The sequence below is a fragment of the Paroedura picta genome, chromosome 15 (genome assembly GCF_049243985.1).
Source record: "Paroedura picta isolate Pp20150507F chromosome 15, Ppicta_v3.0, whole genome shotgun sequence".
Classification (NCBI taxonomy): domain Eukaryota; kingdom Metazoa; phylum Chordata; class Lepidosauria; order Squamata; family Gekkonidae; genus Paroedura; species Paroedura picta.
This window is the reverse complement of record NC_135383.1, coordinates 17,524,736-17,539,496: the sequence shown is the minus strand read 5'-3', so window position 1 is coordinate 17,539,496 and position 14,761 is coordinate 17,524,736. Positions and strand designations below refer to the sequence as shown.

The following is a 14,761-nucleotide window of genomic DNA, read 5'->3' as shown; positions in this document are numbered from 1 at the left end:
AATGGACCCCAGGGGAAAGGTGGGGTGGGGGTAAGAGGGGTGGGCCTGCAGATTGGCCTGTGTTGGTGCTGTGTCTACTGTTGGCAGAAGGCAGGAGCTTGTCTTGAGTGGGGGCAGGGGGGCCTCTCCTTTTTGTTGCGGGTTTTCCAGGATCTGTGGCTGGCATCTTCATAGGTAGGGTATGGCAAGATGGGGATCTCTGTATGCCCTAGTCGGCCAGTCATAGTTCCCAGTGTTTTATTTACTGGTGTGTGTGTGTATTTACGCATCATATTCCTGTCTCATCTGGGAGTCTCCCAGGGGGTGAACTGGAACTAGGAAGTCCATTAGGAAGCACTTTTCCTGTGTCTGGGCAGAATTCATTAGCAAGTCCATTAGGAAGTGCTTCTCCTGTGTCTGGGCAAAGTTCATTAGCAAGTCCTTTAGGAAGTGCTTGTCCTGTGTCTGGGCAGAGTTCATTAGCAAGTCTATTAGGAAGTGTTTTTCCAGTTTCTTTGCCTCTAATTTGAGATCTGGGGCACTGAGGCCCTGTTTTTGTTGTGCTACGAACTCCTTTACTCTGGAACAGGCAACTTGGCTGGCTTGCTGGAGCTCTTCGCAAGTTGCTCCTATCCTTTGGGTTTGATCCTCAGTTGGATCCCATAAAATGTGTTGTGTTTGAAATGATACGAAAGTCCTCTAGATCTGGGGCCAATCTGTGAGCGCACCTGTTCAGAGATCTTACAATGGGCATAGGGGAACCAGCCCTTGTGGAGTGTGAACGAGCATGTTTTGTGGGGTACCTTTCTACCTTTTTTATGGGAAGATGCTGCGGTTCAGTGGAAGAGCCTCTGCTATGTATGCAGAAAGCCCTGTGTTCAAACTTTGGCATCTCTAGTTAAAAGAACTCAGAGCCACTGCCAGTATGAGAAGACAGGGCAAACTGTGGCCCTCTAGATATCCACGGTCTACAATTCCCGTGAGCCTCTGCCTGGCAGGGGCTCATGGGAATTGTAATCCATGGACATCTGGAGGGCCACAGTTTGCCCAACCCTAGTAAACACCATGACGGACCAGTACTCTGATTCAGCGTAAGGCTGTTCCAAGTGAACAGCCTTACGCTGAACTTTAAAATTAGATGCATGCATGGGAGAGGTTAGCAGTGTCCAGAAGTTCTCTTCCTTGGAAGATCTGCTCCCCGAACGTATTCGCTGTTGCTCTTGACTTTTCAGGCCTGCCTAACTGCCTGGAGTTGGAACCAGAATACTTCCATAGATATCAGGAACCGGCAGGGCAATCCTTGCATTCTTTGGTACCTGGGTGACACCATCCACGTGAAACTTGCCAGAGATGCTGAGATTTGACTCCTGGGTTGTGTGCACACGTGCTCGATCCTGGATATGCCCCCTGATGATGTCTACATCCATGTACAAGGTTCTGGGGTGCCCAGTTCAAGCCGCTGCCTGCCTGCCGGTGCCCTTAGAAATATTTTTATGTCAAGCGATTATTGCTTGCGGGCAGAGCCTGGATGATGGGCCAGGCAGTGAGGGAGCATCGTCTGCCTGGCTCTGGGGAGTGACCTTTGGCGGCAACCTGGGAAAATGTTGAAGCTCCGTGGCAGCCAAGGGAGGAAGGGGCCAGCTGAAGGAGCAAGGGTGGGGGGCTTCCTGCACAGAGAAAGTGTGGAGGGTCTTGACCTACAGCATTTGTGCCTATGCAGACGGGAGTCCGCCTTGGGGGAAGGGAGCAGGTTATCAATTTAAAGAGATGGATGCAAATAAAATATGCTTGGAGTTGGCACAAGCTGTGTACTCCACAAGGACCTTCTGTGCGCATGTGCCTAGGAGGACCGCACTGGTGGCTGTCCTTGGGACATGCAGCGAAGATGCTTCTTTGCCAGGTGTTGCTCCCAGGGAGTGTCTTGTCGGCCTCCTTAGTCTGGAGTGTGGACTGGAGCGTGGCCTGGATCTGCCACTTCCTCCTCTCTCTCCTTCTCCCCCCCTTTTCCACTGTTGACATGCAAGTTGTAAGCTGCTTGGGGCAGGGACCTTTTTTTATTTTGGTCCATGTTCTCCAAAGCACATTGTATGTTGGGTACTTGTTCCCAGGGAATAATTGCTGACACTTTCCTTCCTTCTTCCTTCTTCCTTCCATGTTGCCAAGGTGAGCGTTGTAAAAGGCCTGTCGGTGCTATGTACCTGCAGTCTAAATTGTGTAGTTACAGTACTGTGGGCCAAGTGTATTTCCATAGTTTTGCACCTTAGCAGGTTGTGCTTCTGTAAATGTTTCCTCGAGGGAGAGGACTGCAAAGAAAGGAGGCGTTTTGTGCTTTCACATTGTCCGGCTGGGTTGGATTGAGGGGTGTACTGGGCATTAAGTCTCCTACTGGGGGCTTTAGAAAGGCTTGCTTGAGCTGTTTCCTATCCCAGGGGCAGCTTACACGTTTTCACATTCGTTTTGTTACTCTATGAGGACTAGCAGCCCATTTTAAAGTCAAGACCATGTCTTGTGTTTGATTTTTAAAAGAAGCAACGATAATGTAGCAAATAAATTTAATGAGAAAGGGTGACGCTGGGGATCCCGTATAAACGCGGCCGTAAAATTTTGTATTATTAGGAATACCCATGTTAAGAGTATTGACCGATACTTCTGTGCTTCTGTGATCATGGATATGCGCAACTAAAAATGCTTTCTGAATATAGCACAGCTCCGTATTTGGTCCCGGCATGGGGCAGCCTGCAGTGGTTACAATCTGACAGGAATAGGTGTTGGGCTCATTCTCTGCCTGGAAGCCATTTTTCTGGCTTGCCACTCCTCAGTCTCCCCCCCCCTGCAGGGTCCTAGGGACCCCCCCCCCCGTGCTTGGCTGAGCCAACCTCTTTTCCTTTGTACCTTCCCCGTTCCGTTGAGATTTTTTAGAAACGGAGTTTCTTCGTTCCCTTGGGCTCTGTGAACATGAGCCGACGGCTGGCTGAATCATAATGTTTATTTAAAATATATATCGCCATGAATGTGAGGTGCTTTACAGAGGGAGGGTCCCTGCCCTGAGGGGCTTACAGTCAGCAATTGGACTTCAAGGAGGCAACAGAAGAGAGGTCAGGAGAAACAGGGTATGAAGGTGCATGCCAGGGTGGCCCAACGGTGGCTCTCCAGATGCCTGTGGACTACAATTCCCTTGAACCCCTGATAGAGCTGGCGGGGGCTCTTGGGAATTGTAGTTCATGGACATCTGGAGCGCCACAGTTTGGCCATCTCTTGCGTACACATTTCTTTTATGGACAGAGCAGTCCCTGCCAGATAGAGGCCAGAAGGGTTGATTCCCACTGGTCACTTCAGTCTGCTCCCTTATTTGTGCGGGCTCTTCTGAAGGCAAGCAGGGGTCTTGACACAGCTAGGAGAGCCCTTCTGGCCACAAGGGCTTTGGGAATAGCTGCCCAGGTCAGGCCTGCCTGGTGGGGCGGTGGCAGGGTCAGAGCAGGGCTGGCAGAAAGGTCTCCCTGGCGCGTGCCCCCATGACAAACTGCTGTGCCAGCAGCTCCTGTGGGCAGAAATTACAGAGATCTGCAAGTGCGACTCTTCGTCACCATCTGTGCCGGATGTGCCCACGCTCACCCTCCAAGACTTGGAAACTGGGAGGAGGGAGGCTCCGGAGATTGGCAGGGGCTTGGAGTTCTGCCTGTCGGGTCTCTGGAATTGGGGAGCCGACTTTGGGGGGTAGGGCGGGAGAGAGTTGTGCCAAAGGGCCAAGGGGAGCCTTTCCGATTCCTAGGCATTGAACCAGCCTGCAGGCTGCAAAAGGAGGATCCAAAATGCCTTGGGCCGCTGCGCCGAGTTCAGACACACCACTTAGGGGGCCACTGGGCAAGTGTGGACATCTTCAGCCTTTCCTTGGTGCCCTTTCCAGTGGCCCGTGTCGCTCTGCAGGTGCCACCAAGTCCTTATTTGGGTTCTCTAGTGGCAGCCTGCATTTGGGAGGGGTGGCTGCCGGCAAGTGACAGGAGGGTCTGTGGAGGCAGAGAGAGCGGGGGACCTGCATCTCCCTTATTTTCCCAGACTGGTGCCTGCTGGTTCCGGAAAATGGGTCTCCATCTGAGTCCTAATCAGATCAAGCTTTTGGTATCTTGGCGGTATTGTGTAAGCTAAATGGAACTTCCAGAGCCAGAGGCCATCTACCTCTGACTGCCGGATGCTCGGAGCAAGCCAAAAAGTTAATTACCTCTTGCGCTGCTCCAGGTTCAGCAGTGGCACCTGGCTCTTATCCAGACTAGGCCTGGGGATTAGACCAAACTCCAAGTCATCCAGCAGAGCTCTTTCTGCTTCTGTTGAGGCAAACTGGAGCCTGAATCTGGTCCCACCTGTCCAAAACGGACCTGCAAGTTCTTTGGGCCAAATGACAGTAAAGAGCTTTTCAGCAACGACAGCCAAACTAGCTGCATAAGGAGGAGGAGAGAGTTTGTTTTTATACCTCGCTTTTCACTTCCCAAAGGAGCCTCAAAGTGGCTCACAATCGCCTTCCCCTTCCTCTCCCCACAAGACACAAAGGTAGGTAGGGCAATGAGAGAGCTCTGGGAGAACTGCTGTGAGACAAGGTGACCCAGCTGACTGCATGTGGAAGAGCGGGAACTGAACCTGGCTCTCCCAATTAGAGGCCGCTGCTCTTTAATCAGTACATTGAGCTGGCTCTCAGAATTGACTCCTCACAAAACTGACAAAAAATCCTAGGAAGGTAAGCTCATAGAATCATAGAATAATAGAGTTGGAAGGGACCTCATGGGTCATCTAGCCCAACCCCCTGCACTATGCAGGACACTCACATGCCAATTGCTCATCCACTGTCACCTGCCACCCCCTTGAACCTTCACAGAATCAGCCTCTCCGTCAGATGGCTACCCAGCCTCTGTTTAAACATTTCCAAAGATGGAGAACCCACCACCTCCCGAGGAAGCCTGTTCCACTGAGAAACCGCTCTAACTGTCAGGAACTTCTTCCAGATGTTGAGACGGAATTTCTTTTGAATTAATTTCATCCTACTGGTTCTGGTCCTTTGAGCTCTTTTGAGTGCTGTTTGATGAGCAAAACCTCCATGTTTAGGAGCAGTGTACCACTGAACAAAATAGGCTCAAGATAAACAAGAGGCATTTGCCATCACCCCTTTCCCTAAAGCACGTGGCAGCCTGCTCTTGAAGAAGCCAAACAGAATGGGATAGGCTCTTGCTTGAATCCAGCATTACCATTCTTCAGAAACCTTTCATTAATTTATTTATTTATATTTTTATACAGCCCTGCCCTACGGTTCTGGGGTCTGCACGACAACAGCGGGAAGGCAGGGGATTCTTTCCATTTGCCGCAATCGGAGTTAACTGGTCACGCCCGAGAGCCAGGAAGGAAAAGTGGGGAGGGGTTGCTCAGAGCCAAACTTCCTGCCCTGACACTGCTGGTCAGGCTGTGGGGCTTACTGGGGGGGGGGGAGGAAGCGGGATGTGCAACCCCCTTAGCTTGGCCCCAGCCCCAAATGCTCACCTCCCCCCATGTCATCTCCTCCAGGCCCACCCCATCCCTTTGACTGGCTGTCTTCCCTCCTTTATGGTCTCACCTTCTGCTGGGATTTGTTTCGCAGAAAAGGCCTCTGTTGACAGTTTTGGCTGCCTCCTCCCCCCTCTTGTTTTCTTCCCCTGAGTGCAAGGGGCATGGTTGAATTGGGAGCATCCCCCGTGTTTGGGTGCCTTTCCTAGCGGATTGGGTGGCAGATGCCTTCCCCTTGGGGGGATGTGTGTGGGGCGGGGGGAGGGAGTGACGTGGGAAAGCAATGGCTCTCCTGCCAAGTTTGCCTGTGTGGGTGCGGAGGCATCGGAGGGCATGACTTCCGCCTGGCATTGTTCGGTCACGTCCCAGATGTGCCTGCAGGCGGCTCATCTTTGGCAGGAAAGGGGTGCTGGGAGGAGGAGTTGGAACCTCAGAGACCAGCCTTTGCAGGGGAAATCGGCTGCGTCTTCCCCCATTCCGCTGTTCTTTCTCCTGCTGGTCTCATTCGGGAGCTGCCTAATTTAGAAGTGGCTTTTGGGCAGTTAAGTCTAGCGCATGGTGGGCTTGGATCCGTTCTGCAAAAAGCATTACAGGATTTTGTGCCCAGCAAAGTCCAAATTCTGCACCAGGAAAAACTGGCCTTTGCAGCCGGCCCAGAAAATGCCCTCTGCTTAATTTGTCTTTCTTTCCCTAAAGCGTTTCGCATAATTTATTGTGGGTTCACTGATCGTAGGGAAAACCAAGGAGGGCCATCCCCAACTGCACCAGCTCTTGTTCATCTGCTCATTCGGGGGACGAAGGTTTTTGCGCACTCACTGGAATGCGTATCGTCCCCTTCCTGAGGACTAGAACCTTGCTGTAAGGGAAAGGAAAACATGCATGCCCACAGAATAGCCACGTGCCTTTTGTCTTTCCTGACAGGAAAATTGTGACTTCATGATATAGGGGGAAAGTTTAATAGATTAAAACTGGGACGAGGCCAAGGAAAACCTGTAGACTTCATGTTAAGAGCAAAACCGTGTATGTGTCATGCAGGGAGAAATAACCCCCCAAGAAGCAAGTGCTGCAGGTACTTATTATAATGTAATCTGGAGTTTTGAATACCAGTGGTGGCTTGGTGGGGGTGGGGGTGGGGGCTTCTCCTCTATTTCATTAATTTGCTGTCATCTGTGTAGGTGTGGTGTAGCAGATGCCAATTTGTGTCTGTTGAGCTGTTAATTTTTATTGCCATCCGTGTTAAACATGCATGCACAGTTCTACTTTTGAGGACGGGCAACGAGCCAGGATGATTACAGAAATCCTCCCGGCCCTGCCTCCTGAGGCTTCACCAGGTACCCTCGCTGCAACCATAAGGACTAGAAACTTGCTGCCACTGCTGCTTTTTTGAGCACCAGGGGAATCCCTATGTTCAGCTTGGCTTATGCCGCCAAATGAGGAAACGGTGCAGATTGTGGTGGTGTCTCCCCAAATTTCTCAGAAGCTAGTTTCTAATTAAAAACAAGGCCCAGGAGTCTTGTGGGACCCTTAAGACGGGTGGATTTGAGTGAATTGCAGATTGAGTGAATTGCTTTTGGCAGCCTTGCTAAGAGCCGGCTTGACTGGGCACAGGGCGGCCTCCTAAGCATGTGCTTTTGAAACTCTGGTGCTGATTTCAGCGTTAGGGCTGTGGCAAGGAAATGGCTCAGAATCTGTGTGTCGCTTGCTTGCAGGGAAGAAGTTGGAACAATGGATTTAATTTCAAGTTGCTAACAAAAGCTGGCCGGGCACCTCTGCCTGCTCTGTCTCCCAGTTGGCGGATTCTGGCTTCAGGCAGGAAGCTCTCTGCATAATCTCCCTTCCTGGAGCCGGTTGGCTTTTCCTGTGTGCCACGGGGCAGCGGCCGGAACGCTCCTTCTGAGAATCTGGTCATCAGCTAGGTGGCTCGGGGAGACCGGGAAGGACAGAGTCGGCTCTGAATCCTCCGTCTGTTTCAGGAAATGTTGACTGTGGGACATGCCGGAGGGGGCTGAAGACGGGAGACTTCCTTGGGATCGCTTCTGCAGAAGGGATTTCTGTTTGCAACCTGAGACCTGTTGGGTGACCTCTTGAGAGGTCTGCTGGTTTCATGAGCCAGTGATCTGGGTGGGTTCAGTGTTGGGGCTCTGGGGCCAAGGATCTGGATTTCCAGGCTCCAAAGGCAAGTGAGGAAGGGATGTGTACATTTCCCCAAAGGAAGCTGCCTGACTCAGGTACCACAGTGGCCGACCTGGAAGCCCAGGTGAGCATAGACGTCCGAGCAGCTTCTTTGGCCCAGCTGGGAAACTGCAGACGGGCTCTCTGGCTGAGCCCTGATGCTGGGGGCTCCTCAGAGTGAGTCTGGCTGCGACAGCCAGCATGCTCCCCCTCCCCCTCCCCTTCCTGTCAACCTTGGGCTGCTGCTATTGTGTGGCCTTCAAAATGGCCTCTTGTCTGGCTGCCCACGGAGGGAGGCTGTGGCTGGGGAGGGGCTCTTGGCCGCTACGGAGAAAGAGAGAGCATCAATCTCCCGTTCCAGAGAGTCTGGGGGGGGGGACTAGCAAGGACATCATGCGTCAATGGTTACTGGCCTAGAAGAAGACGACCTGGGGGGTTTCACCCCCCATTTTTCTCTACCAGAAGGCATCTCCAAGCGGCTGACGGTCGCCTTCTCTTCCTCTCCCCACAACAGACACCCTGGGAGGCAGGTGAGGCTGAGAGAGCTCTTGAGAGAACTGTGACTCAAGGTCACCCAGCCAGCTGCATGTGGAGGACGAGTGGAGAACCGAACCGGTTCTCCAGATTACAGGCCGCCCCTCTTAACCACAACACCGAACCGGGCTTGGCAGGCCCGTGACCTGGCTCAGGGCCTGGGAACCTCACGTGTACCTACGAGGGGCAGGGCATGTCTCCCGTCCCAAGTAGTTTGACTGTGCAGGTCCTTGACCTCCCGGAAGCCGACTTGTAGAAACCAAGTGGTAAATTTGGGGAGCCGGCCGCCTGAGCCCTTAACCACCTCCCTCTGCTCTGAATTCATCCAGCGTCTTTTTTGGTGGGTGCCGTTGTCTCTGTTTTTGGGTGGTGCCATGCTTGCAGAGGTGCTGCATTTTTACTCTGGTTTTCCGGCATGGTGCTGTATGCGTGTGTGCATGCACGCCCAAGTACGCTTGCGGCACACAGTGTTGTGCATGTGCCTGGTTGCTCTGCATGTGTTTTGTAGCCTTCTCTAGTCTGTCTTCAGCAGATAGATGATTCTGTTTCGGGCGTTCATTCTGCAGGCTCTCTCCTTTCCCACCCACTGCACAAGGGCCCTGCCGGGAGGGGGGGGGGGTAGGGGAGCTTCTCCCACAGGTGTTGGCAAGCCATTTGAGGGGGGATGCCTCAGTGGGCGGGGAAATGACTGTGGGGGGGGTTGAGGATGTTGGGTTGGGAGGTGACTCAGTCTGCAAGAATCTGGGCAAGCTCATTCTGTCAGGGGGAGAGGCCGGGCGAACATTGCGTGCACGGGTGTGAAGCCGGGGGTTCCTGACAGAGGTGAGGTCTGTGGGCCAGGATGGAGGAGAGCCCAGTTGGGTCAGATCCCAGAACCATTGCCTTTTGCAAACTTGCACACAGGACGGGAATGCGGCGGTTTTAGCCCAGAGTTTTGTACCCAGGCACTCCTGTTAGAATCATAGAATCATAGAGTTGGAAGGGGCCATAGAGGCCATCTAGTCCAACCCCTTGCTCAACGCAGGATCAGCCCTAAGCATCCTAAAGCATCCAAGAAAAGTGTGTATCCAACCTTTGCTTGAAGACTGCCAGGGAGGGGGACTGTGAGGGGGACAGTGAGGGGGACTTCAGTCTTTGCTTGAAGACTGCCTGTTCAGAGGTAGACTGAGCATAGAAGCAGTTCCTGAGGAACAACCGAGTGACTCCTTTGCAGTCAGAAATAATCCTGGAGTCTTGTGGAATCCTGAAGACTCTGCAAGCTTTACCTTGTGCACTAAAACCTACGTCTTCTGAAGTGGTCTCGGGCCTATAAAATTTTAGACATTTGTTGTGTTTTTTTACACTCTGAGCTCCATAGCAGCTCTCAGGGTTAAAAGACCTCTTTGAGAGTTGGTCTAACCTGGGGGCGTCCAAACTGTGGCTCTCCAGGTGTCCATGAACTACAATTCCCATGAGCCCCCGCCAGCATCTCTTGGCAGGGGTTCGTGGTTAATTTAGTCCATGGGCATCTGGAGAGCCATAGCTTGGCTGCCTCTCATCTAATCCTTTTCCAGCCTTTCCCAAAATCCACTTGGGGGCCATCGCGACACCCTGTGGTAGTGAGTTCCAAAGATTAACGAGCTTTCAGTAAAAGTTTACCTAGGCTGGAAAAGCTGTTGGGCGTCAATCCGAAGGCCCTGGCCGGCTTCAGGAGGAACGCAAGGAGGTGTGGGTGAGGGCTGAGGGGCCGTCCTTGTCCAGCCCAGGCCTGTGAGTGGAAGGTCTTTGCTGGGTGCATGCAGATGAGCAATGAGCACCCTGTTTTGGCCAATAGAGCTGTGGGGCAGTAGGCCCTCCTCTGCAGGCCTCGATCAGAGGGGCGTGCCAGCCGTCCGTTGCCATGAGTCCCGCTCTCTTCTGGCCAAGTGGCATTTTACCACTCTGAGTCTTGTCTCAAAAGTGCCTTTGTTCTGCAAGCGTGGGACAAAAGGGCCCTAGGGCAGCTTGCTGGCGCGGGTCAGGGGGGGGATAGTGAGGCAAAGCAGGCTGGGCCAGGCCTTTCAGAGTGGGGCATGTGATCCTTGCGACGGAGCCCCAAGAGTGGTTTCCAGAGGGATCTCACTGCCCCACTCCACCCCATTCTGGCCACAACTTGCTGGACAAGACATGGGGCTCCAGTGTGATTTTTTTTTTCCTTTAAAAGAAAGAGGTGCCAGGCTGAAGCTGGCATGGCAGCCGTGCCCGCCAGTGTGAAATCTGTTCTTCTCTTCTACCCCCACCCCCACCCCACTTAAAAGTGCGCTGCCCATGGGATTACTTCTGATGTTCTAAAGCTGAACCCCACGTGGAGGACGGTGAGGCAGTATGGATTTGGGGCACTTCTTTACTGGGGGTGATCACGGCTGGTTTATCCATGTGCTGCAGGCCCTGCACTTTCAGGGCCCCCACGCAGTGCCTTCCCCCCACAGCTCAGGGCTGTAGCCTCTCTTCTGCCCCTCATTTCCCTCTTTAAGGACCCCCCTTTCCACTGTGGGGGCCCCTCAGCCTGACTGTTCCCACCACAATTGTACTCTGCTAGGGCCCTTTGAATCCTTAAATTGGCTCTGGTGTGACGGCCCCCACAAATCCTTAAACCAGTCCTGGGTGTGTGTGTGTGTGTGTGTGTGTCGTTTACTTGGGGAGGTAAAATGCAGGATGCCCTAAGCTGGATAGCTCAGACTAGCCTGATCTCGTCAAATCTTTTCGGCTCAGCAGGGTCGGCCCTGGCTGGATCTCGAACACGAGGCCGCCAAAGTAGATCTGGGTGGTAGGCCTCAGCAAGCCACCTCAGCAGGTCGCTTGCCTTGGAAACCCCGTGAGAAGTCACCATCAGTCAGCGGTGATTTGACACCCAAGGGGTGTGCGCATGTGTGCGTGTGTGCATTGTGCGCTTTTTGCTGCCCTGCCAGTGGAGGGGAATGGAAGGGGCGAGCAGTGTGGATTTCCATGCCTCCCCAGAGATGTGGGTGCCAAGCTGGGAATAGCTCTGTGCGTGGGAGGTTTCTGCTCTGGCAAAGGAGGGTGTGAAGTCAGCACGACACGACATTCTGTCTTGGCGGGTGGGGGCTGGCTAGGACAGGCTCGTGCTGGGGGGGGGGGGAGAGGAGGATCCCCACAAGCAATCTCTCTTCTGATGCACAGGCATGCTCACACACACAAAGGCTCACCTCCCTAAGATGCCCGGGCAAGAAATGTTGCTGCACTCTGCAAATCTATTGTTCAGGAATAGTTTTTTTCTCCTAGAAAAAGGCTGCCAACATTAGGAGGCAGCCTCCAGTTCCCTGGATAGGCCAAAGTTCATGCAGTGACCCTCCCAACCAGCAAGCCAACTGTTGATGCCAGCCTTTGCCAACCTTTTGACCATGGAGAAACCGCTTTTTTCAGGCTTCAAGGACCCCCCGAATTGGTGCCATGGCCCTTCAGAGAAGTGGGGGTGGAAGTAAGATGCCGGAGCCAATCCACTGATCATTTTACTTTTCTTCATTCTGGAGAAAGAGACTGGGCCTGTAGAGCCACAGGGGAAGGGGGCTCCAGGGGCATTTTGTGATGCCAGCAGCCATCCAAACCTCTGGGACAGACTGCACAGCCCTTGGGGGGCTCTAGCCTAATCCCAGGGATCCTCATGGGCAGCTGTGTTGGTCTGAAGTAGCACAATAAAATCAGAGTCCAGTGGCACCTTTAAGACCAACAAAGATGTATTCAGGGCGTGAGCTTTCGAGTGCAAGCAGAAATTCCTCGGTCTGACGAAGAGTGCTTGCACTTGAAAGCTCACGCCCTGAATACATCTTTGTTGGTCTTAAAGGTGCTACTGGACTCTGATTTTATTGTCCCCCGGATCCTCGGAACCCTGGTTGGGAATCCCTGTTCCCTGCAATCCGGGGATGTTTTTAGACCTTTCTCATAAATGTACCTAACATGCTGGTAGAAGCTATTGGGGGTATTAACAGATTCCCGACGGAAGCTTGCCCCTGTTTTGTAGGGTGGGAGATGTCTTCCTAGAACAAGGAGATGGCAACTCCTCACAACCTCAAGGCAGATCGGTGTTCTTGCCTGTGGGCCTTGACATGGGCTCCCTCCCACAGCCTATGGCAGGGGTAGTCAAACTGCGGCCCTCCAGATGTCCATGGACTACAATTCCCAGGAGCCCCCTGCCAGCGAATGCTGGCAGGGGGGCTCCTGGGAATTGTAGTCCATGGACATCTGGAGGTTCGCAGTTTGACTACCCCTGGCCTGTGGCTCGAGTAGGAGTGGGAATGGAAATTTGCCATGGCTTGACCTTGGATGGGCGGGTGAAGTAATGACCTTGCACAGTGTATTTCTCTGTCCATCGAGAGGCCGCAAAGAAATTGCAGATCACTGGGATTTTATTTATTTATTTATTTATTTTGGAATTCTATACCGCCCATTAGGAGGCATGGAATTCTGGCAGCCTCAGACTGTAGCACCTCTCCCTTTTCAGAAACGTATATCCCCAAAATTGGCCTGTGGTGGTCGTACGGAACGTTCACAGTCATCATGGGTTGAGAGGAAAGGGCCATTTGCCCAGAGATCCTGCTGTGAGCTGCTGAGGGTGAACCGGCATGCTTTGCACTTTGGAGGGTGGTGAGTGCCTTTCTCTCCCCACCCCTCACCATCTGCCTCTCCCGACAGACCCCGGCTGGGCATCCATCAACCGCGGAGTGCTGGTTTGTGATGAATGTTGCAGTGTCCACCGCAGCCTCGGGCGCCACATATCCATCGTCAAGCACCTCCGGCACAGCCCCTGGTCTGCTACGCTCTTGCAGGTGGGTGCAGACACTTCCAGGGAGGGGCACATGTGTGGGGAGTGTACTTTGTAGGGCAGCCTGACCTGTAAGCGCTTTGAGGGAGGGGCTGCTGTTTGGCTCCGGGTGGTGAAATAATGCCCAGACAAAATGAATAAATATTTTATTTTTACACCACCCTATCTTATCAGCTCGGGACACTTAACAACAGAATAAAATCATGCATAATAAATGCATACAATCTTACAATTAAAATCCCGCCTCCTAGAATTGAATTTTCTATCGGTCTCTCTGAGTTTGGAGGGGTCTCCTTTGATGGATGTTTCCCCTTGGAAGGCCGGTATTCCTTGGTGTCAACGACTCGCCCCAACCGTAGGCCTGGTGGATCAGCTCGGTTTTGCAGTATTGTGCAGGATTCCGGACGGCCCTGATATCCTCAGGCAGAGCATTCTACTAGGCCGGGGCCAAAGCAGAGAAGGCCCTGGCCAGTTTTATCTCCCTGGAGCTGGGGACCGTGAGAAAATTTAGACTCCCTGATCTTCATTCTCTTTGGAAGGGGTATAAGGGGGGAGGAGGTCCCAAAGAGAAAATACTTAACGCAAAAAAACTTAAGTCAAAGAACCAAAAAGGTTAAATGAATATAAACATGTGGCCAGGCCCAGGGTCAATCAGGAGGTTCAAGGATGAGGCACATTTCATTGTGGGTCGCCACTGTCCTGGCCCAGTCCTCTAGCTGAGGATGCTACAGCATTGTGGCAATTGGAGATGACGCGGGGAGTCCAGGCTTCCTGGAAGAGGGATTTGGGGATGGTGAGAAGGTCGTGCAGTGCTTGGAGCAGGTCAGGAGGTGGTTCAGGTGACAGAGGTGAAGGGATGGAGCTTCTGGGCAGTCCTCTCACAGCTGCTGCTGGCTGATGGCTGTCTTCATCTCCCTCTGTTCTTTCTCCTTTCCCCCAGATGGTGCACACGCTTGCCAGCAACGGTGCCAATTCTATATGGGAACACTCGCTCCTTGATCCGGCTCAAGTCCAGAGTGGGAGGCGCAAGGCCAACCCCCAAGACAAAGTCCAGTGAGTATCGGTGGGAAGGAAGAGAGTTAGGATGGAGGGGAACCAGCTGTCGAATTCCCTGGAGTTTCCCAAGCTGAAGCGGAAGCCCCAGGAGTTTGCTCATCCTGCAGTTTTCTCAATGAGACGAGTAGCCTTTCTTACCCGTTGATTAGAAACCGCCTGTTGCTAATTGGTGAGAATTCTCATTCTGTCTCTTACTAAGATGTGAGAGCATCTTATGCGACAGGCATAGGGGAAATCTTTTAAGGTATGCAACAAAAGATGCGACGGAAATCCGTAATGGAAGTCATTGTTGACTGGCAAGATTTAAAGGACATGGAGACACGAGCTGTAAACATCCAAGAAGCCAAGCATGGTGTGCACTTCACTTGTGGACCATGCTCTGTACAGCCACAGGCAGCAAGCATAACGCTCCAGCACGGGATTACAATATCTGTTATTTTTCAGATGATTTCAAAGCTTTAGTTACCAGTTGTTTTGTCTCGTTGAGATCTTTAGTTTGACATTTAAAAAATTGACATATTTTTAAAACAACATTCCAAAAAAGTTCAGAGTGTTAATGTTTGATGTTTCACGTACCTCTTATGTGACGATCAGTTCCTGCAACTTTTTTTCTTCTTTTGATGCCATCCTAAAATCTGTTGACAATGTTTGAAGAAAGGAGACCTCAGAAGTCCTATCTCAATCGAAGTCTGGCAGTCA

At 52.4% G+C, this 14,761-nt stretch overlaps 1 protein-coding gene across 4 annotated transcripts in view; it reads left to right on the top strand.

Moving 5' to 3' along the window:
* Positions 1-14,761, top strand: part of GIT1 (GIT ArfGAP 1) — a 42,370-nt gene that overhangs the window by 929 nt on the left and 26,680 nt on the right. For all 4 annotated transcript variants that reach the window (XM_077312676.1, XM_077312675.1, XM_077312674.1 and 1 more), the window contains exons 2-3: positions 12,877-13,010; positions 13,947-14,059. In XM_077312676.1, the coding sequence (XP_077168791.1) occupies positions 12,877-13,010; positions 13,947-14,059 (247 nt within the window). The remainder of the gene's footprint in view (positions 1-12,876; positions 13,011-13,946; positions 14,060-14,761) is intronic.